Source organism: Nuphar pumila, chromosome 16 (assembly GCF_984573655.1).
Source record: "Nuphar pumila chromosome 16, dmNupPumi1.hap1.1, whole genome shotgun sequence".
Lineage (NCBI taxonomy): Eukaryota > Viridiplantae > Streptophyta > Magnoliopsida > Nymphaeales > Nymphaeaceae > Nuphar > Nuphar pumila.
Genome location: NC_143264.1, coordinates 70,855,611 through 70,881,272, shown reverse-complemented (window position 1 = coordinate 70,881,272; position 25,662 = coordinate 70,855,611). Strand labels below are relative to the sequence as shown.

The window sequence follows — 25,662 nt, the reverse complement described above, 5'->3', positions numbered from 1 at the left end:
TCCAATTATCCTCCACACAAACTCTTGTGCGGTGTCCCAGAAGACGCTGACAACTTGACGTATGTGAAGGTCAAGAGTCAAGACAATGGGTTCTTGGCGTTATTTTCACCCTCTTTCGTGCGAAAATGGGGCTCTTTCCCACGGATGCTGAAGCCTGAAACCAACACCACCACGGGATTCACAGTTCCGCCCCGTGGTTCTCATGTGGACCCCTCTTTTCTTGTCAAAGCATTTTCTCGTGGAGAAGTCGGTTTCTTGGATCGTGTTCGCAGGTTTCCTAGGGCGCATAAGCATGTCAATGGGTACGGTTTAACCCGGACCGACCCATATCAAACCCTATAGGGTCAAGGTTTGGTGATAAAGAAAGATGTATGATTAGACATCCAAATATATGAAGCTAGGTAAACAACAACAACTACTCCTTTATCCCAAAACAATTGGCGTCGGTGATATGAACCAAAAAAAAATATTTATTCTGGGTCTTCCACATGAATCCTTCTCTTCCAATCATTTTTATCCAATGCCATGTCATCAGTGAGGTTCAAAACATTCATGTCCTTTTCTATCATCTCCATCCAAGTCTTTTTAGGCCTACTCTGACCTCTTTTAATTAATATATTTTCTTATTTCTCCATCCTTCTAACTTGAGCATCATTAGGCCTTCACCGAATATGTCCAAACCACCGTAAACGATTCTCTCTCATCTTATTTTTAATGGATGCAATGCCTACCTTCTTACGTATTTTCTCGTTTCGAATCTAATCTTTTATTGTATTTTCACACATTCATCTAAGCATACGCATCTCAGCTACACTCATTTTTTGAATATAATGTCTCTTGGTAGCCCAACATTCTGTACCATATAATAAAGTAGGTCTAATTGTCGTCCTATAAAACTTTTCCTTCAATTGCAATGGCATTCTACGATCGCACAACACTTCAGTTGCACTTTTCCATTTCATTCACCCAACCTTTATCTTATGATTTACATCTTCATCAATTTCTCTATACTTTTGAATGATAGATCCCAAATATTTGAAACAGTCATCCACCGGTATTTTTGGCTCACCAATCTTCACTACACTCTCATCACTACTTCGTTGCTTACTAAACTGGCGTTCCATATATTTTGTCTTACTCTTACTCATCTTAAAACCTCTTGCTTACAATGTCTGTCTCCATAATTCTAACTTAGCATTATGGAGACATACATTGGAAGCAAGGTATCATTAGTGAAATTTCATACCCGACCCTAGCCAGACCTGATTTTCAATTAAGATCTACAATTTTTCAATGTAAAATAAATAAAAATTGTTATATTATCGGGTATGATTCATGAAACCCTTATAGGACACAGATATGGTTGAATTATGGTAGGTACATCTAGACCCAGACTAATACCAACACCTTAAATTAGATCTGGTCATCAAACTTTTTCACTTTAAAATTGACACTCGATATCTTTGGAGCCATATTGAATCTTCTTCAAAGAAAACTATAACTCTAAAAACAGTTTGTTGTGATTTTAAGGCTCAAACACAATATCGAAAAATGTTTAGATATGATCAAGCCTCAAAGAGGAAACGCAAATCACTCAAAACACAAGTAAATAAGTAAACAACCACAAGACAATAGAAATTTATATGGTTAGGCGATGTACCTACATCCGTAGAGAGAATTCGAGATGATCTTATTAATTAAAAACAAGCGCGGTACAAGAGAAATTATGCAAAACCACAAAAGATGAACAAAAATATCTATTGTTTGGTGCACCAATACGATCAATGTGTGCAACCAAATCTCCTTCTCTCAATCATGCATATGTGCAATCAAGAAAGGACCTTCTTGATGACCTTCAATGGAAGAAGTCTTACGCCAAAACCCCACGGTTTTCCTCTCTCAATTCTCTTGATTTTCTCAACCTCAATGATCAGCGTACACAATACCACCACCATACTCAACGTGAAGTCTCACATTGGTAAGGGTCCAACCCAAAACAAAACTTTCTATTTTATTTGTTATTTCCAAGGAAACCCATATGGTTTCCCTTTCCTTGGTATATGACTAAAATGGGTCCTCTGTGGACTCGACAAAAAATGTGGTGTGTGGGTCTCATTAATGAACCCATTCAAGCCATAATAATTAAAAAAAAAAAATTGGCTTTGAATATATAAGGCATAGAGCAAGTTCAAGAGATTGAAACACAATAAACCTTGTCACACAAGAGAGGATCAGGTCAGAGGCGCCTTGCATGTAGGGATGGCAGTGGACCGGGGGAAAGCAGGGCCCCGCCTCGCCCCGTTTGGACCGGGGATGAAGGGTATGAAACGGGGATGGAGGCGGGGCAGGGGTGGACGTGCACTTTTCCCCACCCCGATCCCCGCCCCGACCACTTTTCCCCGCAATATCCCTGCCCCGCACCGCCTCATCCCCGTTTGGACCGGGGATGAAGGGTATGAAACGGGGATGGAGGCGGGGGTGGAGGATAAAATCCATCCCCGCCGCGGAGGCGGGGTGGGGGTGGAGGATAAAATTTTGAGGCGGGGCGGGGGTGGAAACCTTGTCCCCCGCCCCGCCCCGCCCCGCCCCGCCCCGCCCCACTGCCATCCCTACTTGCATGTTTGTCTTAAAAATGAATGACACCCATCAGGCAATGGATAAGGCTTATTGTGAGACGTTCATTTTAAACCATCCAGATGTCATCCATCCTAAACACAAACAACATCAGGAAAAAAATGTAGGGCCCACCTAAGTGATGGGCATCTTATTTGTATAGGTTTGGATGCAGTTCATCTTGAGATCAATCTCATCTAAAGGTGCTCTAATGCTTAGCGTCGTTGCACACTCTGACCTGATCCCATCTTGTCACAGAAAGTTAAAAATTGATAATAAAAGTATAAGAGATATAATCATGGACCAACATTCTTGCTTAAAATTTTTAAATTTTAATCTGTATCTGGATTTCTTCAATCAGATCACTTTTGGATTCAGGTCAAATTTCGGATCAATGTTTTAAGTTGGACACGTAGTTGATCTAAATCAAAATCTAACCTGCTAACATGTAAATAGCTGGTTCTGTTCTGTTCTGTTTTTTTAATCCAGTATCATAGCATGTATTCTGGATCCAGATTCAATCTAATAACCTTGGATCTGATCCAGATATGAATCCAAATTTGAATCTAATGTTTGTATTTTGGATTCGACTTTGGATATGGCAGAATCCAGCCCAAATCTGAACTGTTTGTACGCTTACCAAAGGGTGCGCTCATTACACATTGCACCGGTCAAGGGGTCAGATCTGGTTCTAGCCCAGGTGGGACTGAACCCAAATCTTATCTGAGGTGCTCATATCAACTTATCAAGTCCGGAACTCAGGTCTAGATGAACCCACTATAAGAGAAACCATACCCAGGCCTTATAAGGATTGCATGAACAATATCGTGTACCATAATAATTTTTATATTTTTATATAAAAAATTATAGATCTTAATCAGAATTTGGATTGGGTCTAAGTTTTGCATGAAAATTCACAAACTATACCTGACCTGATATTGCGCATTCAATTCCATCATCATTCTCCCATCACACTTGACATGAGTGTTATGATAAGGATAATTCGATATTTATAGAACTTGTAGAGGTCTTTAATTGTTTTCCTCTTCAACTCTAGAGTTAATTACTTAGTTTGACTTGAGGAGGAGATCAAAATGATAGACATTTAACTATTGGGTTTTATGTGTTTTTAAGTATATTTCTAGGAAGTGCAAAAAATAAGATAAGGTATCGTTATCATCTACTATTGTGATAGATATCACAACATCAAAGATTTTTCAGCTATGAATATTACTTCAAGATATGGGGGTTCATTTGCAGGCATCCTTCATATTGTGTTGTGACAATAAGAGTATCACATACGTAGCCGCCGACAATCAAACATTTCATGAAATGACTAAACATGTGGGATGACCTGCATTTTAGTTTCACATAAACAAAGTAGGTCAGGTTTCTCCTTCCTAACCCAATTAGCCAGAAACAAGCATTTTGTGGGATGATTTAAGCCCCTAATATTTCAACACATAGTTTTTATGACACAAAATATGAAAAAACCTGGAGCTGGTGGTACCGAGACGACCTTCTTGGGGACCTAACATCGGTAGTCGAAACAAAACGAAAGCCTCCTTCTTCTTCGCTGACCATTTATGATTTGCTGAACACCCCTTGCACAAACAGACGGCCTCGAGTGACCATTGAAAATGCCCAGCTGCTCTCAGTCTACTCCACCGAAGTGGCAGCAGGAGACCCCAATAATAGCAGAGATAGCTGAAATTATAGAGTCCATATCAACAACTATAGCTTAGAGCTACGAAGAGGAGAGAGATATATCCAACAACTTAGCTGCATCGACAATCTCGACACCCAGGGACTGCGGACTCAAACGTTGCTGAAGCAAAGACATAAACAGGTGGCTACCTTGACCCCATGCTGGACTTCCAGATGAGACACCGCTTTGCGGAAGACCAAAAGATTTGGCAGATGAAAAAACCTCAGAGACATAATGTGATACAGGAAGACGACACGAAACCGAGAAGCCAAGCACCATGCATCTGATTGCTAGGTTGGTTCTAGCATTCAATGCGATAAGATTGATAATCAAATAATCAGAGCGTCTGGAGGGAAAAATAATAAGAGACGATGGCAAAATCATCATTTGCCCACCACGCGCAAGCGTACCCAATCGCGCTTCCAAGCTGAAACGAAAAGGGGTACAAATAGAAGCAGACACCCGGCCCCGAGCATGAGAAATAATGAGTGATTGAACTCTAGTAGAGTTAACATTGCTAGTAGGGCTAAATTTTTGTGGGCCCACCCTTGGCAGAACTTTCGATGGCGAGGACGACAAATTTGTCCTATGCTCCCCACAAGCATGCCTACCCAACTACGTCGTCAGTCCGTCTTGAGAATCAACACCAAAAGAATCAGACGTCGAGTTCCATGCAGGATAAATAATGAAAGACCGATCTCCAAGAGAGAAAACATTGATGGCAGAGCCAGATTTTATGGGGCCCACCCCTGGCAGAACTTGCGACGGTTGAGAGATGCCATCATACGCCGGAGATTGAGCTAACATAACCAGAGCAACTGACGCAAAAGAAAGCCCGAAGTGTTGCGGTCGGACCAAGACCCAGATAGACACAATCTTGACTGCATGAAATGAATTTGTTGGCTTTTGAAGATTGTCAATTTGCACCCATGGAGAGAAGGGTAATTTTCGGGGAAGCCGTTCTGGATTTCGACTTGCATGATGATGCCTCAACCCAAAAAAATCTTGAGTGACTAGATTCTGCCCCGACAAATGGGGATGGGAGGGGCTAGATCGCCTTTGCTTTCAGACTGGGTGACGACGAGAGAGAAAAGATGAGCCGCACTTATGACAATCAAAGTGTTTTTGGAAGTTCAGAGAGAAACAAGCAGCACAACATCAATCTCTCGGCCTGGCATGACTCAACTGAGATCTAGAGCGAACGACGTAGAAGGAGCTTTGCCAAGGAGATGAGACCTGTTGCCATCTCCGATTAGCAACCCATTCTGAAAGTTCCCGGACAAAGAAACGTGAAACAAGCAACGCTTTAAGAGAGCACGCTTCGAGAGTCTCCTGCCTAATCGCTCGCAAAAAATACATAATGTCTGAAATACGAAGAGAGCCCACATCTAAGCAAGATCGAAGGGACTCTGAAAGCTTAGAGAAGAACCAATATTTGAGTCTGAAAGGCAAGACAACATCTAATCCCCACCGGCGTAGCACAAATGTTGCACCCTAGTCATTCACAACTTTCTTAATGAAATTGAGGGCTCGTTGGTTGACCCTCAACGGGAGATCAGAAGCAAGCCCCCAAAAACAACTCGATGAGGGATGTATAACGAAACCACGAACACCCAGATGATAGAGGACATTGATGGAGGGGCCTACGGAACTCCGAAAAAGGGAAGAGACGAGAGAGAGGCACATCTGCAAGGGTTGGGGACTTCGACGGTGCTCGACTCTTCTGACGAAACTCGCCACAGGCTAGGGCCTCTAACAGTGTCCGACACACCCCCTAGAGAGGGAGAGAGAGATGGCAGCAACAACATCACTCACCATTGAAACTCAAAATCCTTCATGTCGGTGGCCAAAACCCTCCAGGCTTTTCGACGGGGACCGGCGCACCCCCGAGTAGAAGGGAGCAACAAAGACGATGCTGACGGGTTTGGCACTTAAGGGGTTGGGGACAGAGTGAACAGTGAGGTCGAGCTTCAAGCCTGCCGCCAAAAACACAGTCTACGATGCCTTCTTCAAGCTTCGACCGAGCCTGCCATCGGAAGCCAGTTGTTGATGCTAAAAAATAGAGCCGGAGCAGAGGTGGGGGGGTCACAGGCGTTGGTGGACCAGCGAACCGAAGAAGAAGGGAGAGAGGGAGATCGTAGGGGGAGAGTGAGGTGGAGTCGGGGTTTACAGGGGGTGCCAACGAGTCGAGGGAGCAGAGAGACGAGAGACGCAGGGGAGGTTGGCTGGGTCGGGTGTCTGTTGAGGGGGGCCAGAGGGGGAACGTGGTCAGGTGATGGTCGTTGGAGAGGGAACGGGGCCGAGCGATGGTTGTCAGAGGGGAACAAGATCGGAAAGGGGGAACGAGGTTGGGCGATGGTCGCCGGAGAGGGAGGTTGGTAGGGTCGGGTGTTCGGTGAGGGGGGCCAGAGGGGGAACGGGGTTGGGCGATGGTCGCCAGAGAGGGAATGGGGTCGAGCGATGGTCGCCGGAGGGGAACGGGATCGGAAAGGGGGAACAAGGTCGGGCAATGGTCGTTGGAGAGGGAGGTTGGCCGGGTCGAGAGTCTGGTGAGGGGGGGGAGGGACAAGGTCCGATGAGAGAGAGAGAGAGAGAGAGAGAGAGAGAGAGAGAGAGAGGTTCAAAACACCCGCCTTGGAAATAAGATGAGAGAGAGGGCGTGCCCGTCGAGGCAACTTTGTTTTGCCTGTCTCTGTTCTTTTTGTAATAGGGGTGGGGGTAAAACAAAAATAGCGTAGGTATATGGATGCAATGGATGACATTTCATGCATCTGCTACGTTCAATGTTTGTTAAAAAATATATTTTCAATGTCTGTTTTTATTTTACGCAATGAGCTAAACGTTTCGTCGAATATACCCTGAAGGCATGTTTGATGCACCATTCTCAGCAGGATTCAGACGAAAATCCTGCTAGGAACAACGTAATTGGACAAACGTTGGACGCGGTGGACTGCGTTCTCTGTGTCCGCCGCATCCATAATTGTATGCAATTTTTGATCCACCTCCCCCACCCCCCCCCCCCCCCCCCCCCCCCCCACCTCCCCCCCCCCCCCCCCCCCCCTGTTACAAAAAGAACAGGAACAGATTGGACAAAAATGAAAAAAAAACACATTGATGGGTGCGCCATGCCCACCAATGTCTCTCTCTCTCTCTCTCTGTGTGTGTGTGTGTGTGTGTGCAAGGGCTCCGCCTGGTGGCGTCTCTCTCCAGTGCAGCCATGGCCAACAAAGGGGGAAGCGAGGACTGCGAGATCTCGGCGGCTAGGAGAGAGGGGTGGGTGTTGGTGTCAGAGATGAGTTAGGAGAGGTGTCGGGAGGGTCGTTGTCCTGCTCTATCATCAGCAGGTGGTCGACACTGCTGCCCACCCTCAGCTCCACCACCGACGAGTCTGTGAACCTCATCGTGCCAAAGACGAACACCGTTTAAGATTTGTTCAACCAAGATTTTCTTGGGTTTTTCTTATAAGAAAAGAGGTATATTTCTTCGGCTAGAAATCCCAGTTTTGAACTTCATTTGGGGAATCTTAACTTTTCCAAAAAAACCATTTTTCTGTAGGTTCTCTGGCACCGACAACTTGAAAATCCAATGTTTTCTTTGAAAACCCAATTCAAATGAGGTATTTAATTGTTTGTGGTGACTGAAAAATCATCTTCAAACCTACATGAATTTTTGCATTACTCGCTTGGAGAACCCAAATGATTTTCCTATATTAGTTGTCACACCACTGGTCTGAGTTTTCCAGCGAGCCACAGATTTGCACGGGATGCCCGATCTGGAGTGGATCGATTTTTCTCACCTTAGATCTCTCATTTTGAGAAATTCCTTGACCGATTTATTGAAGTTGTGTATGCTATCTAAAAACTATTTATTTCTATCACACATCTTTCAGACATCATTTAAGCAGGAAAAGAAAAGAAAAGAGAATAGCAGGTTTTGGGGTGATTCACATTGGTAGTCGATCGATGGAGAGAGGTGGTGGCCATCATCATCAAACAACGGACACCTAGAACACATAATCCTTGTACGGTTCAAACAAACGTTGGACTTAGAACAATTGTTACAGAACGAACAAAACCAATGCTCTGTTATGTTCTTTTTGTTCATTTCGTCCAACCTTGGACAAACTATCAAACATGCCCTAAAAGAACAAATGGAACATAGACTTGAACCTGACCCGTTCGCCTTTTGACTTTGGCCTTGGCACGGTGAATTAAATCTCTCTCTCTCTCTCTCTCTCTCTCTCTCTATATATATATATATATATATATATATATATATATATATATATATATATATATATATATATATATATATATATATATATATATAAAGGCTTCCCTTGTTTGGTAGGAGCTGCTAGTCACCATGTGTTGGATTGGAATATTGCAAGTTGAAGGCACGATGTACGACTGGTGAGGGTCAGACGAAAAATAATTATAAACCTTTAAAGAGACCGGCCCACAGGGCCCACGTCCATTAGAAAAAGGATGTGCATTCATAGGTTTCAAACTCATGACATCCCTTCAACCCAATAACTTTTGTGAGTCTCCCCTACCTGATGATCGGAGATTTTTCTCCTTAAATATTTCCTGCCTACATTCCATCTTCAAGACGATCAGTTCTGGCTTTGGTTTCGTGTTCATTACGAATCCAAGATGAAGAAGAACAGACTGGGGCGGAACCCATTGATGTGGACATGAGATAGACTAATAGGTTATTTAATAGTCCAACCAGAGAGTGACACGTATGCACTAAGTATATAGCTCAAAAGTCCTTGCCCTTATGACCGCAGCCATTGTAGAATTTAGATCAGAGAGTGACACCTTAAGCGTGCTGCCTGTCTGTACCTGACACTTTAAACCCCTCAAAAGTGATCTTATTGAAAAAGTTTATCTTGTATTAGGAATTTTGCTTGTTTAAATTAAGATTTTTTTTTTTAGGGAAGACCCCCATCACTGACTGTACATTGACAGGCAATGACATTCAGTTGGAGAAAAACTGTATATTTTGATTTTTAAATAAATTTTTTAATATTTTCTTTTAAAAAATATTTTTATATTTTAAATTAATTTTTTTTATTGTTGGGATTTTGCCAAAGGGTCATGTGTGAGTTGGGTTTTGGTACAAAATAGTTCCAGCTTCAGATCAGTTTGAGCATGAATAGTGAATACAATAGAACCATTTAAGTCGGGTATGGATACGGGGTCAGGTACAAACCGCTTCGAGTCTATATTTTATTACCTAACAACTGACGGTTTAAAACCTGAACCCATGGATCTACAAAGCTGGAAACAAACAATTTAAAAGAAAATGGAAACATATTGAAGAGTCAGGTCAAGTTTGGGTTGGGCAGTCAAAACTAAAAAGAACCTAACAGTTTCTTAAATGGGTCCACGTTTTGCTCAACCTAATTATGAAGATACACTATCCAGATCCAACGTTCTTGCGTTAGACGGGCCAGCTTGTGTGGCTCCGATTCAGTTGAGCAGTCAGTTCGGGATTTCGGATCTCATTACCTATGCAGCCATGGATAATCAGCAATTCTTATTCATTGGAGGGCATCGGTGTTCTTTGGACCAATGTTGTCAGTTTCAGTATCGGCCCTGAATCGTTGGGCTGCCGATTCAGCTGTATTCCCGATACCGATACTCAGCTGAATCGTCTTGTATCGGCCCAAAAATAATAAAAATTTATTACGTGTCAATCATTAAGCATGTTAAAACCATAGTTTTAAAACTTGCCCTTGTCAACCCGGTTATTCGGCCTAAATTGCCTAGTCACTGGGTAAAAAACGAGTGCAAACTCGAGTCACCAAGTTGACTCGAACGAGTCAACCGAGTCATGGAGCGAGTCAGCCAAGGGCGGGTCATTCATATATAATATAAATATTATGTATATTATATATACAAATATGATCATACATAAATTAATAAAAGTATACATTAAATATATTATAAAAATATCATATAATGTATATTATATATACTATATATTAATAAAATATACATAATATATTTATATAAAATATGAAGCTAACATGACACCGAGTTGACCCCGACAAGTCACTTGACATTAAGTATGAGCCTAGTGACGAGTTTTAAAACCGTTAAAATAATTTCAAAACCATTAAAACCATGTATTTTTTTGCATTTATAAAAAATTAGCCGAATCATCCCTGCAACGTATCAAAATTCTGCCGATACGATGCATATCGGACGATACTGGCTGATAAGCACCGATACTGATAACATTGTTTTGGACAGTCTTCCGGTAGAGGCTCAATGGTATCATGTGTTCCAACAGCTGGGTCATGGGACAGGTTATGGTTGTGTCTAATAACAGGAAATGGTGTGCTATGGTTGGGCAAGCAATTCAAGGGCGTGGTAGGAATGCTGCTGCCTTTTTGACATTCATTCAGTTACTTTTAAGTGTTCATGTGTATCTATAGGTTATGTCCTTTTGTTGAGAAAGCTTCATTTTTTGTGATTGGCTCTCATCTTTGAGATTCGAAGCAATGCTCCAGCGTTTTCGTTCAAAAAAAAAAAAAGACCAACCCATTTTGAAATAATATGATGCTGAAGAATTAGAATATTTAGAAAAATTAGGTGTATTAATCTCATAGGAGCCGGCCAAACATTTTGTTTGGGTCGGGGCTGTAGGCTCCGAAGGGCATGTGAAAACGTTGGTATATGTAGCAGTCATAAAGGAATATGTACCGGGGAAGGTGAGAGGGGAAATGGGGGTTATAAAAAAAAGGAGAGAGCAAGTCTTCTTCCATCATGATTCCTCCCTTTCTCTCTCCTCCCGCGGTGAAGCACAGATGGGAATGGCAGATGATGGGAGTCACTTTTTTGGGGAGATGGGGAGAAAGGGAGCAGATGCAATGATTTGGTTGTTGATGCCATAGTTGATGTCCAGGCACTCCATGCAAAAAGCAAGCACTGGTTTCCCTTGTTTCGCGGTACCCACTTTCACCCAGTTACTAAAATCTTCCCTTTTTCATTTGGGAGGAAAATTTTGGTGAATCCATTGTTCTTTTCCGTTAACTTTGTTTTATTTTAAAATGTTTTTCTTGAGAGAGAGTGAGAGAGCAATTAATGGCAAATAGATTGATGCAATAATTGATGAACCTTTAGATCTGTGCTTTTTCTGCCATGGCAGATTGCTGTCAGTCCTTCACGTGCAAGTTACGTTCTGGATTTGTATCTCTCTCTCTCTCTCTATATATATATATATATCTATGGGTAGGATTCATCTTCTTCCCGATTGGTATCCTTTAGAGATCTTGTTGAAACTTGGTGAGTTTCTTGGAAGGTGGGGAAGAAGGATAAGAAGAAATTCTTTGCTTTTACTCCTTTCGATCTGATTTGTGACTTTTTTTTCTTAATTGTGTCTTAATTGGAAATATGCACCATGGCAACAATATGTTCTCCCACCCTTGTTTGTGTGCTCTGTTTTCTTTATCTTCCTGCAGACGCTCTGTGTTTCCGTCTCCTCTTTTTCTTTTCGTGCCTTTGTAACTTTTTCCTTGTCGCCTGCCGATCCTTCATGTTTTTTTTCTTCAAATTTTCTTTCTTTAGCCTTTTATCGTTTTTCCTGTTAACTCTTATCCCCAGTTTTCTTGCTTTTGATTTACTCTCTCTCTCTCTCAAAGAGTCGAGTGTCAGTAGACATCATATAAGAGAACGGCGCTCAACACCATTGGAAAATTACTATATTAAGGGAATGTTTGGAAGCAACCATTATCTAAAGAAATGAGCGATTGCCTTGCTCAGCATACTGTAATATCCAGGCTTATACCATTTATCTTTTGTATGTGGTCGCATTCAAAGGGCACACTTAGGGGTGTTTTGGATTCACCCACTTTTCCAGAAACTGGAATAATCTGGATGTTTCATTGTGCTCCATTAGGCTACAGAAAATTTATCCCCGTTTTTTTGGATGTGTAGGTCACTCCAAGGCACTCTTTCTTTTTTCATTGGGCTGGTTAAGAACTTAAGGGTGCGTTTGGATACCATGGATGAGAATTCTCAAGAAAGAGAATTCTTGCAGGGACCTATGTTTTCTTTCTGTGCATGGATAATGGAAAAGTAAGAAATGGTGGGGCTCATCAGATAGAATTCAGGCCCACTGTTTCTTTCAAAAAAGGAGACTCACAGTTTCTTTGTTTGAGTAAAGTGAGAAAGCTAAATATAATAAACTCAAATTTCTCTCTTCATCGAGAAAAAAAAGAAAACCACAATCCTGTTTTAATTAAATATCATTACCACCTCCCTAGGTGGTAACAGAATTTTAAAGAATCATGGGGCGCACTAATTAGTGAGTTCTCATGTTTTCTATTTTCTCAGATTCTGCGTTAAACGATTCCTGTTTACCACCTGATTTCTTCTCTCAGTTCTTCATCCAAACACAACCTTAATTTCTCAAGAGCTGGACAAATACATGTTCTTCAGCAGTGCCAGACTCTGGAGTATCACCTAACACAGGTAGTAAATAGACTTATTACATTGAAAATCTGATACACCAGACACCTACAAATCCCACCTCAGGAGGAATACAGATCCCATCATACAATATATAATGGGATCTATTCTATGTTGATTTTAACCGTCCAACCAACAGCTAGGGTTAGTGATTTTATTAACCCAAATTCACATTTTCACCTGTGGACTAATCATGAGCTAATAGCTGTTCAGATGCATTTGTTGGACTGGCTAGGATCTACATAGGACCTTACGTCATCCTCTGTCATCTTATGTCGTAGGATAGGATCCTTTTTCGTGAGGAGTGGTGAAATGACGTTTGATTCTTTAATTTTATTCGGATTTGAACATGAGAGTGTTAGGACCTCTTTCTTTTTTTCTGAGAGTGTTAGGGCCTCTTTCAAGAAGCATTTCAGCATTATTCATGATTGCATGAGCCAAGTGGTGTGTACTTTGTCTAAAAACATCATTCACTGGGACCATCAGACTTGAAAACAACATAACTGAAAAGTTCAACTCATTAGAGGGGACTTACTTTTTCATTGCAGAAATATGTCCTGTAAAAGGTGGTACATGGCTATAATTTTTTACCATCAAACGGTTAACATAGGCTTTCCATGTAATATTTTGATGGTGCTCATGTGAACATGATTTTGAACTTGTATGTCCTGCCTGCCGTTTGATGCTCGTTTCATCTTAAACTCTGAATGGATTGTGGCTGATCTGACAACACTTTTTTTTATGTAGAAAATGGGAATGCATACCTTCAAAGAATATATCATTACTTCTTTCTGTATATTCAGCTGCAAATACAGCTGGATCTCTTACTCCTCTTGCGAGGCTTTTGGATTGCTTGTCAATTTGTTTTCAGAAGATAGCCAATTTTGGATAATAGTGATTCTACCGGCTGATTGATTTGTCTTTTATTTTTCATTTTTGAATAATATTGTTTCTACAGACTGATTGAGCATTTTGATTCTTAGTGAATAAAAAGGAAAGAGAACAATGGGTTCTTTCAAAGGGCATGCTCTACCAGGGTCACTGTTTCTCATGGTTGGGATTTGGCATATGTGGAGTTCTGTAGTGAGAAATGCCTCAAACCCTAAATCTTTTAGGGTGAGGGTGTGGAACCCAGTTCCTGGGTTTGATGGCAAGTTGAAATATGCTGAGCTTTACGTTATTGCTGTGGGATCATTTATTGACTTGTGCATCGAGTTCTTCTACTCTCCCCACTTGAAATACTTTGTCAATGGAGTTCTCAATCCTTCACATATGAATGATTTTGAACATGCTGGGATGCTCCTAATGTTCTTTATATTTGGAGTTGTGGCTCTCATCAGTGAGAAAACGAGGTATGCTGCCTTCGTCCAGAGAAATTTTCTTTGTGCCTGTTATCCTTATGATATGGCCTTCTCTTGTACGTCTTTTCAACTATGCAAACAAAATTCTTTGTTAAGATTCTAGCCTGCATTTATCAGGACATGACTTATATTTAGAAGACTTAGCTCTATCTCATGTTATATTTCATAAATTTTAAGTAATTGTTTCTGCATTTTAGGAAGTTCAATTTTGTCATGTTTAGTAGTTCTGCACCTAGATGCAACGGCTAGAAGCAAATATTTCTTTTAAATATTCATACTTGTAGCTTTATGTTAGATTTATAATTTTGCTCATTCGATGACATGTTGTCTTGCTTTTGAAAGCATTAAAGAATTCAGGGATGTGTCGTCACTGGGTTGCAACCTTACATTTAGGAGCAATTATTACAGCTTCCATGAGGATGAGTTAAGTTAGGTCTTTTAAGCACATTGTCAAGAAGAACATTAACGTATAGACACATCACATAACTGTAAGTTCAAGATAATTTGGTGTTGACTATAGTGGTACCCTTTCCTATTGGCCTTTCAATTTCAATGTTGTCTTGCTTTGTGTGTTTCTGTTGAGCATAGAGAATTCATTGGAAAAGATAAAAGGTGTGTATAAGGATGTTACAAGAATAACTGGATTTTAGTGGCAAGTTTTTAAAGTTTTGTAAGTGGTAACCACCTTCTTCGTTTGCTATTCAATTGCTCATTGCAGTTGAGAGAGAAGTTTGAACAATTTGTAAGGTTTTTGTTTGAACAATCATATTGAGGCATAGGTTACAGTTTCTCTTTGTAGCAAAAGTGTAGCAATCTTTGAAGATTTGTTAACAAGTAATTTGTATATGACAACACTTTAAAGATATTCGAGTTATACTGTCTGTATTGCAATATGTCTAGGCATATTTTGCTCAAGGTTAGCTTACAAACTAGATATTCCTAATCTGAGGCAGTAATTGTTGTTTGTTATTTAAAAGCAACAGTTGGTCAAGACACGCACTTTGGACTTGAGATTTTCTTAGTCTCTTGGTGGCTACTCTTCCTTCCATTTGCTAGGTTCCACTTTTGATTGCTTGATGAACTGAAATATGTTTATAGCAATGAGTAGTACCAGATCCTGAAACTAAAATAAAAGATTCATGTCACCATTAATGCTTGGAACTTGAAGCTGTTTTTTAGGTTAACTATTGATAACACACATTTATTTATTTGTAGACTTTTAACTGGTCATTTTTGCCTCATTAGCAGGATTTTTCTCTAGAAAAAATTCTATATGCACTCTTTTCAAAAAGACTCTTAGATCAAACACATCAAAAAGTCTGCTTGGCTAAAAATGGTGCTATATATATATATTTGTCTGTTGTTCAAATTTCTTTAAGAAAATGGTCTGGGGAAATCAAACAGTGGTGACTGCATGTTTGAGAAAGTGTAAGTCAAATGTTAAATATTTATTCTCCGATATGATGTGCACCATCAATTTTGTCATTTTCTAAACATCGAAACTGTTCTATGCGACTTAGGAATAAACAGGCCACACCAGTCGCTTCCATTGGGTTGGATCTGTGTCGCATCTGCCAGAACGGTTGGTTTTATTTGTAGTACAGGACATTCTAGTGCGATTTATAGTGAAGATTACTTTTATGGCTTTTGATTCTATGCCTTTCAGTTTAGTAGCTATCTCCCATCACCAGTTGGGCAGAGAGCTCTGTGGTTCAATTGCTCTGCATGTGCATGGGCAGCAATCTTTTGTATATTTGAATAGACAGAACAGCATATGATTCTTCACATGATGTGGTAGTTATTATCAATTTGATCCTTAAATCATCCTTATCTATCTGTTTTGCAGCTACCTCCCACTTCCGGATGGAGCACTCTGCTTAATTGCTGCCACTGCTTTCTCTGCTGAGTACATTCTCTTCTACTTCCACTCCACAGCCCACACCGGACTCGAGGGCTGCTACCACTTCCTCCTTGTCGTCCTCATTCTCCTCTGCATCCTGTCCATCATCGCTGGAGCCATTTTCCCGACCAGTTTCCCAGTGGATCTTATGAGTGGCATTGCCATCACCCTCCAAGGCCTGTGGTTCTATCAGACTGCTTTCACCCTCTATGGCCCCATGATGCCAAATGGATGCCACCTAAAGATCAATGATATTGTTTGTCGACAAGCGGAGCTGGAAATCCGCGGAGAAGTGCTCGCTAACTTCCAGCTTTTTGTTTCCATCTTCGCTGTCATCGTTACCGTCCTTGGGTTCTATTGGCTGGCAGTGTCCCGGCATCCAGATTTGCGGAATTTGCATTCTGTATCTGAAGAGTCCGAATCGGGATGAGAGGGAACTTGGTTTCTGCTTTTATACAGAAGGGCACCATCCTTTGAAGAAAAAATAAACTGATCCATGTTGGAGCTTAATCACACCTAAATTTTTTCATTAATAAGTAGCAAAAGTGCACCATGTGGTTATCATCTTAATTCTTGAAGTGGAGGATGTCAAGATGGCTAAGTTGTCCTGGTTAAGTGGCAGCAAGTGTCCACAGAAGGTGGTGGTGGCACAATGAAAGGTCAGAGAGGCTTGGCTAAGTTGGAGGCTACTCTGGACCCTTGGGGAAGGCTTAGTGCTAGGGTTGTTTCTGTTTTCTTGGTAGAAGTGCTGTGTTCAAGACACTGATGGAAAACTATGCTAGCGGTTTGTGGATTTTGGAGTTCACAGTTAATACTGAGACCTCTCGGCTACTGCTAAAATCTGTACCTTAGTTTGCATCCCGAAGGTGCTGCAGGAGGGGTTGGAATCATGAAAATGAAAGGGCCCGTTTGTTGCAAGGCCAGGGAGGTATCCCCCTTTCATGTGGAAAGTTCTTCCCCACCTCCCAATGTGGGGAAGAACTCTCATGGGAAAACGTGGTGCCCAATGCGCTCCCACATAAGCAGCGTGTGGGCCCTGCACTTTCCCACGAGAGGGTTTGTTTTAGGAAGCTGGGAAAGGAAGCCGTTTTCATGCCAAAGGGGCTTTCTTTCCCTTGAATCAAAGGGGTAAGTGTGCAGCTCTGGTTCGCCCCCCGTCTCTCAATAGCCTTGGTCTTCAGGTATGCAGGACAGGGTCGAGTCTTTTTTTTTCCTTGATAATCAAGTTGGGGGATAACCCTGGTGAGATTCGAATCCCAGACCCCAGACCCCTTGGTTATGATAGTGCGACCTAACCATCCATCTGTCTCATTGGCTTGATGTTATGATACATCACTGCTTAGTATGGTATGGAGTCACTTGATTTGCCCCGGTGAATTTATCTTTGGCCCTGTGAGATCACTCTCTTGGGTTCTCCGGGGCTCGGCCAAATTTCACTTTTACTGAAAAACTTGGGTTTGGCTGAGCAAGAAGAGCTAATCAAGATTGGTTGCTTCGTTAGGTCTTCATGGCAAGGGGATCCAGTTGACTCCTATTACTCTGGCCAACAAGTATTTTGTTCTGCAGATAAAAACGAAAAAAAAAGGAAAGTGATCAAAATTTCACGAAAATTTAGCTGCCGTTATTTTGTTGTTTTAAATCATTAAATGTTTGTCACTATGATTATTATGCTCTAGCCTAGTGCCATCTCAATCAGTCTATGCGTACCAGGCCAGACAGAGCCCTTGTAAAGAAAAGTTGCACCAGAGCCCAAAAATTTGGGTCCTAGCACACAGCTCATCCTGGATGGATAGCGAAAGCCATCTGGTACGAGACTGGATTGGGTCAGGGGTGTAACACTGTCACTGGTGCCTTGGATGCCGTTCATTCACGATTCATCGAAAACTTCCATGTGTGGGATGCCCATTGGTCACATGGGCCCTACCCCTTCCCAGCACTGTCAATGGCATCGGCTGGGTCTAATATGAATGGCTCACATAGAGCTGTCCTTGTCCAGGGGTGCCCCTGTCCGAGGGCAGATCAGGTGCAATCACATTGCACACCAAAAGTATGCCGCTTTACCTGATTGCCCTCCATCTCTGGGTACAGCCTGTCAGTTGTGAGGTCCAACAGCAAGATGGAGGGTACTCAGGTGCAGCGGCATACTTTTGATGTGCAATGTGATTGCACCTGATCTTCACTCCCCCTGACCTGATCCGCTCAGGGACTTGAACAACTGCTCAAGATATTATCTCACTTCGTGTAGAAATAGTTGATACGTCACAGTGTGCCCAGATCAAACTATGGCAGGCTGCTACATTCTAAGCCAGGTCAGGGGCAATCAGGTTGCACAAAAGCAATGAGCCATTGCACCTGAGCACCCTCCATCTGCTGTTTGGCCCCACACCTCACAGGCTTTATCGGAGAGACGGAGGGCACTCGGGTGCCGCAGCGGTACATTGCTTTTGTGCAATGTGTTTGCACCTGATCAGCCTTAGGTGCTACTTTCCTGGTTCAAGATGTGAAGCACAATCCAGTGCCAAATCCAACAAACGTTAGGTTAGATTTAGGAACCTAAGAGCAGCACATCAGTTGGCAAAAATATTCTAAATCATCAAGTGAGTCTTACAAATCCACAACTATTTGCTTAGTTTTATGGAAGATTTTCTTAAAGGGATGCAAATTTTGGACGAAATAAGAATGAGAAAACATAAAGAAATTACAAACTTTTTTGGTAAGCCACGTTGCAGGTTCAAACCCCAAGGTATAGTTGTATTACTGGTAGGGGTCTGCCTAACCCCCGCTTGCCTTTTTAAAAAAAAAAGCCAATGCATTCGGCGTGGAATATTTGCTAGGAAGCCCCTCCCCCAAATTTAAGTTGGAAAAATGAAATTCTTGCAGGAGTTGAGACATCATATGTGATGATGGCTTTAAATTATATAACATGGACACACCCAAAAAGACACGGGATACACTTTTTGTGCAATTTTTCATTAGAAATAATATATAAGGGGACACGGTACGGGCATAAGGTCTAGAATCACTGTGACATGAGATATAACCTAAACTAATCCTTCGGTTGGGGCTTTTAGTAACAACCATGCAATCCCACAAATCATGTTTTCTTCTTCTTCTGTCGATACTTTAATATGATCGTGTTAACCAAAAACATGATCGGTTTGGTAGAAGAAAAGAAAGATAAATGAGTATGATCTTTGTGAAATGATGGAGGGTGATGGGGGTGCTTAATGCATAAATTTTTGCGCAATCATAAATTTTTCATGCGACACTTACATGGGGCCTTATTTTTTCAAGGGACAATTTGGACAAGCAAGGCGTTTAATTTTTTAGGCGATAAAAGGGTACAACCATAAAGAAAAAATCAAGTGGCCATATTTGACCTATTTTATGTAGTGAATTGGCCATGTTTGACATGTCTCTAATCTTTGCCAAAACAAGAAATGGTGCCAAAAGTGAATACCATCTAGGTCATTGTGGGTAATTTTTTTTATTAAAAAAATATAATTCTAGTTTATATATGTTTTATGTATATTAAAAACACAAGGTACCTCAAACTGGTTTTATGTCTCATGTTGACTATTGGCACATTCCATTTGCTTTGTAGAAGAAGGTGAAGACGTTCATGTGGGTTATATAGATTAACTACTATAAAGGTGTGAACATACTGGAAAGACGTTCTCTATTATAGAGTGAAGGTGTGATGAAAGATGTTAGGATCCCCAAAATCATCATGCCCTCTCTTGGAATCTCATTGTTGCAAATTGTTTTGATCAAATCCGGCCTTATAGCCTCATAGATAGATTCATTATGGTTGAATGGACACTTGAGTTATGTGTTTTATGAAAAAATCTTGACTTTTTAAATCATAAAATTTTAGAGTTTTTACACCCTTTGATTTTTTAATTACCATAAAAATCATACACACAAGGTGTATTCTTATGATTCAACACCAATCTTTACTAAATTGCCATTTTAGTTTTTTTTAAACCCCAAACTTGTTTGGCAGTGCTTGGATCCTGATCCGAACTGAAATCTGACCAAGGTCAGGGTCCTTATGTAAATCTTTGCAGAAGCAATGGATTCTGGTCTTTGTGCAATTTTTTTTTTTTTTTGAAAGAAAAGCTGGGGTTAGGCTGACCCCTACCAGAACAACAGCCGCCCCTTGTGGCAGAGGGATTCGATCTTGAGCCTTCAGCTTGGCACAGGACCCCGCTTACCACATGCGATACCACCTCGGTTTCAACCTTTGTGCAAATTTTACAGAAGCAAGAGACTAGTTAGAACAAAGTAAGTTGGAAATTGGAATGACCCATATTTTAGGAAACCAGTCTCTTCTATATGTGAAACCAATAACCAACCCAGTTTCATTTGTGGTGGTGGCAATTGTTGTAATACCCTATCAAATAAGGCAAAATATGGGACAACAGGACAGACACATCCCCTCCTACATCATTCTTTTTTTTTGATAGGCAAGCTAGGTTTAGGCAGACCCCCAATAGCTACACAACATACCATTGGGTTTTGAACTTGCGACATCCCAACACATGTTGATGTGCACTAACTACTCCTACCAAACAAGCTGATATATGTAGATTTAGCTTACTTTCATAAACCAGCATTAGACTTTTCTCACTTCTATTGAGGCTGTAATGGGAGGTTATTTCTTTTTGTTCAATCTAAGCCTGAATTTTGTAGGTATGACAGGCTGAGCCAACGCGACCAGGTCTTCGTGCCGGGTGGGGTTTCTTCAAGTTATAAATCTCAAAAAAAAAAAAAACTGAATTTTGTATTTTTTATATCAATTTTATGGTTGAGATTTGAGAGGACTTGCAGTATATCATGTTTATAGTTGCATATACAAGGACAACAACAACTACTCCTTCATCCCAAAACAATTGAGAATGTTTATAGTTGCATAAAGGAGGAGGGTTGGGGGCAGCATAAAAACTTAGTCATACCTTATGAATGTATGGTTGCGTATACTTTTCATAAATCACTGCAAGAGGCAACCTTTACATCATTGGCCACATTAACTTTAGGTTGCTCAATGTTTTTTCTTGAATTGATTATCGTCTTGAAACATCTTACTTTTTCATATAACTATAAATGATGCAATTAAGTGATGTTTTGATTTTTGGTACTGTTTTTCTTAGCATTTCTTTTAATGCTGTCATTATTCATAAAACATAAATGATGAGATTTAGTTTCCCGTCCGTCCATCGTCAAGGAAACCACGTACCAAACCTCCTATCAATGTCTATTAGGAACTTGAAACAAAATTATTAGATACGCATTTAATTGAAAACGTACCTAAAACTTTTGAGGGCCTTGCATACCCATACCCATACCCATACCCATACCCATACCCATACCCATACCCATCTTTGACAATTATGGCGCACATATACAGGTTTTTTTAATGAAAAAGCTATATATTTTTGATATTTTAATATATAAAAGTATTGTTATTTAAATATTAATAATATTAATAATATCATTAAAATAATGTTTGTATATGTCAGAATCATGCTATGTCGTGTGGGTTTGACACGAAATTTCAAAAAGTTTTTCCAAAATATGACATGTGGACAAGTTTTAATTAAATATTTAATCAATAGAAACCATTTTTTGATATTTTAATATTAAAAAGTAATAAAACACATTAAATATATTAAAATGATGACTGTAAGAATCCATGTCCAAATCAGCACATGCACACGTGTCACCAAGGACACGTAATCAAAATGGCTGTCCCTATGTATGAGTATGACATAAGGATCGTGTAGTGTGTCAGAGCGTGTCCCGCTGGTATCACTCGTAACACTTACGCTCTTTAAATACTCTGTCACTGTGACATAGACAAGGTCATGGAGTTTTAGAATTATTTAATCAATGAAAAACCAATTTCTTGATATCTTAATATACAAAAATGCATGTTTTTATTTAAATAGCATTAAAATGATATAAAACTATCAAAATATATTAAAATAATGTTGGTGCATGTCCAGAACGTGTCAATGCATCAGAGCGTGTCCAACACGTGTCACCATAGACACACCACAGCTAACCAGTGATCCGAATAACTGACCGGATCAGGGTATGGAATCTCATGGACACACACCACTTCCAAAGGGGTTTTCTGTATCATTAAGCCTCAAAAAAAAGAGTAGAAAAGTTAAAGGTAGGGGAAAGCAGGTAAAGGGAGAAGAATAAAAGGAAACATCAAATCTTCTGTAAAAATCCAAGCTGGACCGCATCGCCCACCACCATCTAGCATGTGGGATCCACAAAAACCAGCATCAAGCCCTCACCAATATGGGTGTCAACGGGTTGGATTTATCCAGACCTGGCCAGACCCGAACCAGACCCTATAGGGTTCGGGTATGGTGATAAATAAGAAGACCCAGGTCTGGATTCAAAGGTCCGATTAATACATGGACCCAGGTATATATAGTTTGTGAAATTTTATACCAGACCTGGACCCGGCCCGAGTTCTGATTAAGACCCACAATTTTTTAATGTAAAAATGATAAAAAATATGGTTTTTGCCGGGTATGCCGAGTGTCTGGTTCCCGTAGTTTTTATCGAGTTTGGGTATAGTTTCTCTTATGGTAGATCTGATTAGACCCAGGTTCGGACCTGATTCCATATCCCCAAATTGGGATCAGGTCTGGTTCTAACTGGGTCTGAACCAAACCCGACCCGTTGACACCCCTACTCACCAACCACCCTTAAACTGCCAACCAAAGTCTGTCTTAAGGACAAGGTGGTTTTCAGGACAGTTTTGTCCCAAACCATAGTGACAAATATAACAAAAAAACACAATGCTTTGGCTGTTGTTTTTAAATTGCCAAAATATAGTGATATTTCAAAATATCATGATATAATATCTTTAACAAAAATATCCTAAATTTGCTGAACCCCACTCGGGTTCAACTCCCACCGGATGTGCAAAGGACCTTTAACTGGTGGGCTTCGTAAGGGCTTGTGTGGCGATGACCGCACTTTGGGTTTAGCTTGCAGGTGGGCGGACCCACGAAGTAACCTGGTTCTCGGCAAGGGTTCCTCATCACCAAAAATGCAAAATTATCATGCTTTTATCATGATATTTATTTGAAAGAACAGGTTTTTATAAATTTTTTTGTTTTATACATATTTTTTTGTAATGTTTAATTTATTTATTTATTTTTGTAACATTTTGCTGATAAAAATGTGAGAAAAGGTCAAAAATTCCAATTTCTCACGAAAATTTACCAAGCCACCTTGCTTTGACGTTTTAAACTAGTGTGACCATGCTCTCAATCATCCTCATCATAAAAACGTGTTGTCAGGTAGAAAAGAAAGAACAAGGAGGCAATGTGTTTCGGTAGCTGTCTTTGTGGAATCAAACAAAGGTAACTAAAGCTCGCGGGTCCCCTCTTTCTAAGCTAACTAAAGCTTGTGGGTCCCCTCTTTATTTTTTTCTCTCTCTTTCTTTTCTTTTACATATATATAAAAGAGTGTCAGCCAAGCTATGCTTTTTTGGGTGCGCTTCAAAGTTGTAACCGAACCCCCTCAAAGATTATTGCCTACGTTAACCGAAGCTCACAAATTTCCGGTAAAAACCCACTAGAAAACAAACCTTTTTTGAGAAACCCCCCAAACTCAGGAAAATCCAGAAAAAGAATAACCTTTCCAGAAAAAGAATAACCACCACGCCGCCGCCTGTTCTTCCCCTGAGACGTCGAGCACCTCCACCACGCCGTCGACTCTCCAGACCCCCTCCCACTACCGCCGTCCACCAGTCTCACCAGGGCTCTTTTGAATCTCTGTCTCTCGGATTCGCTCTCCGGCGAACCCGACTCCTCCTCCTTCGCTTCCCTGGGCTATTGAAGCAACCAGACCCTGTCTTCTCCGCCATTCGCTTCCTCGGCTATTGAAGCACCCCGACCCTGACTCCTCTGCTCTAAAGCTCGAGGAGAGCGACGTCTTTTGGTCCGACCAGTTCTCTAATGCCTTCTGTCATGTCAGTCGCCTGAATCCTCCCTGGCCTTCAACACCCACCACCTACCTGATTGCAAGAGCCACTACCATCGTCGGCGTCTGAGGTCTGCCATTTTCCGGGTCTTGGCTTCTCTCAACATTCCATCCCAAACCCTTGTTTCCATCGTCGGGCATCAGGCAGCCTTCTGCGGCCTCCGCCGTCAGCGCCCATCTTTCGCCTCTTTCGACCGCCATCGGCCACAGCGGCAGCCTTCACCTTCTCCAACGTTGGCCCCCCAGCGGTAGTCATCTGCGGCAGCCCCTACTCTCTGTGGCAGAGCTCAGCCAACTGAGTCCCTTGCACTCCTCAAACTTTACGGGTTGTAGCTGAGATCAGAGATAGCCCACGCAGCCTGGCTGATCTCTCCGTTCCAGTCCTGAAGGAGCAGTTTCGCGTCTCCAGCCTTCAGATTGGCCTTCCACCTTCCCTGCAAATGTCTCATTGAAGGAGACAGTAAGTCTCTCTCTCTCTCTCTCTCTCTCTCTTTGCTGAGGATGAGAGACAAGTCATGGGGGCACGATCATTTTTGGAGTATCTCGTGTCGTCGTTCGGTTTCTCGCAACAGAGAGGCTCTCCGAGAGTTGGCGGATGGGATTAATGCTTGGGCCTAGGCGGTGTCGCTCCGTAAGTGGGGGGCTCCCGTTAGGGTCCCTTTCAGGTTGTCTCAGGGATTCTTCACATCGTTAGCCGGGTTCCTGGTCCGCGGCGTGCGTCGACGAGCATTTTATTTAGCTGACGTTCGGGGGTTTGTTAAGTCCCTTCGCAGAGAAGCTCTTGAAGGCAATGGGATTCAGGGGTCGCTCAGTGCTCCTTTTTTTCGACCGTGCTCTAACAAGGATGTACTAGAGGGGTGGAAGTTGGTTAGGCCGACATGGCAACCATCTTGCTGTAACCTTAGGCGACGGGTCGATGTGGGTCGGGCAAAGCCGGGAGACTGGTGGTGTAATGTGTGTTCCAATCGCAATTTTCGTTCGAGAGTTTTTTGTCATAGGTGTGGCTCGGATAGTTCGATAATTCGACGTATTGTTTGTCTAGCCGGTGAGTCTCGTATGTCGAAAACTTCACCACAGGCCAGGCAACGGGTACCTGCTACTTGTAAACCTGGTGTATCTTTCTGTGATGTGGCGCAAGTGTGTGCTTTGGAGGCAGACACATCTCCATTTTCGGCGGTTAAGATCAGATCGCTCTGGGTACCGTTGAAGATTTCTGATGCCGTATGGTCGTTCCGCAAGGCCGATCGTTCACCGCAGTTCTTTCGCTCGTATATCGGAGCAGCCATCGAGAAGCGTCCTTATCAGTCGGCTAGCTGTCACATTCGCCCTAACGAGTTAATGAGAACGTCTGTTCTCGGGATGGAGTGTGGGTCAACTTGCATGGAGAAACTTTTGGGCTCTGTTCGTACATCCATCGTACGTTCATCTGGTTTGCCTCCTCGATTATTGAGTCGCCAGCACAATCTTGCTTCCGAGAGGTGTGCTGCATCTATCGAGCATGATGGATCCGGGGATCGTTCTTTTTTTGATGATCGTGGAATCTTTTGTTCTATCGATTCTACCCGTCGTATCTTGTCGAGA

At 41.7% G+C, this 25,662-nt stretch overlaps 1 protein-coding gene across 1 annotated transcript; it reads left to right on the top strand.

Annotated features, from left to right (window-relative positions):
• The first annotated feature begins 11,051 nt into the window (after positions 1 to 11,051).
• Positions 11,052 to 16,873, top strand: LOC149813489 (plant viral-response family protein). Its single transcript, XM_089990804.1, has 3 exons — positions 11,052 to 11,282; positions 13,788 to 14,156; positions 16,012 to 16,873. Exons 2-3 carry the CDS (start codon positions 13,810 to 13,812, stop codon positions 16,493 to 16,495), a joined length of 831 nt encoding a protein of 276 aa, XP_089846930.1. The 5' UTR covers positions 11,052 to 11,282; positions 13,788 to 13,809; the 3' UTR covers positions 16,496 to 16,873.
• The last annotated feature ends 8,789 nt before the right edge of the window (positions 16,874 to 25,662 follow it).

Coding starts and splice junctions, on each gene's coding strand:
- LOC149813489 (XM_089990804.1), top strand. CDS start 13,810: ATGGGTTCTTTCAAAGGGCATGCTCTACCAGGGTCACTGTTTCTCATG. Junction 14,157..16,011: donor CTCATCAGTGAGAAAACGAG/GTATGCTGCCTT, acceptor TCTGTTTTGCAG/CTACCTCCCACTTCCGGATG.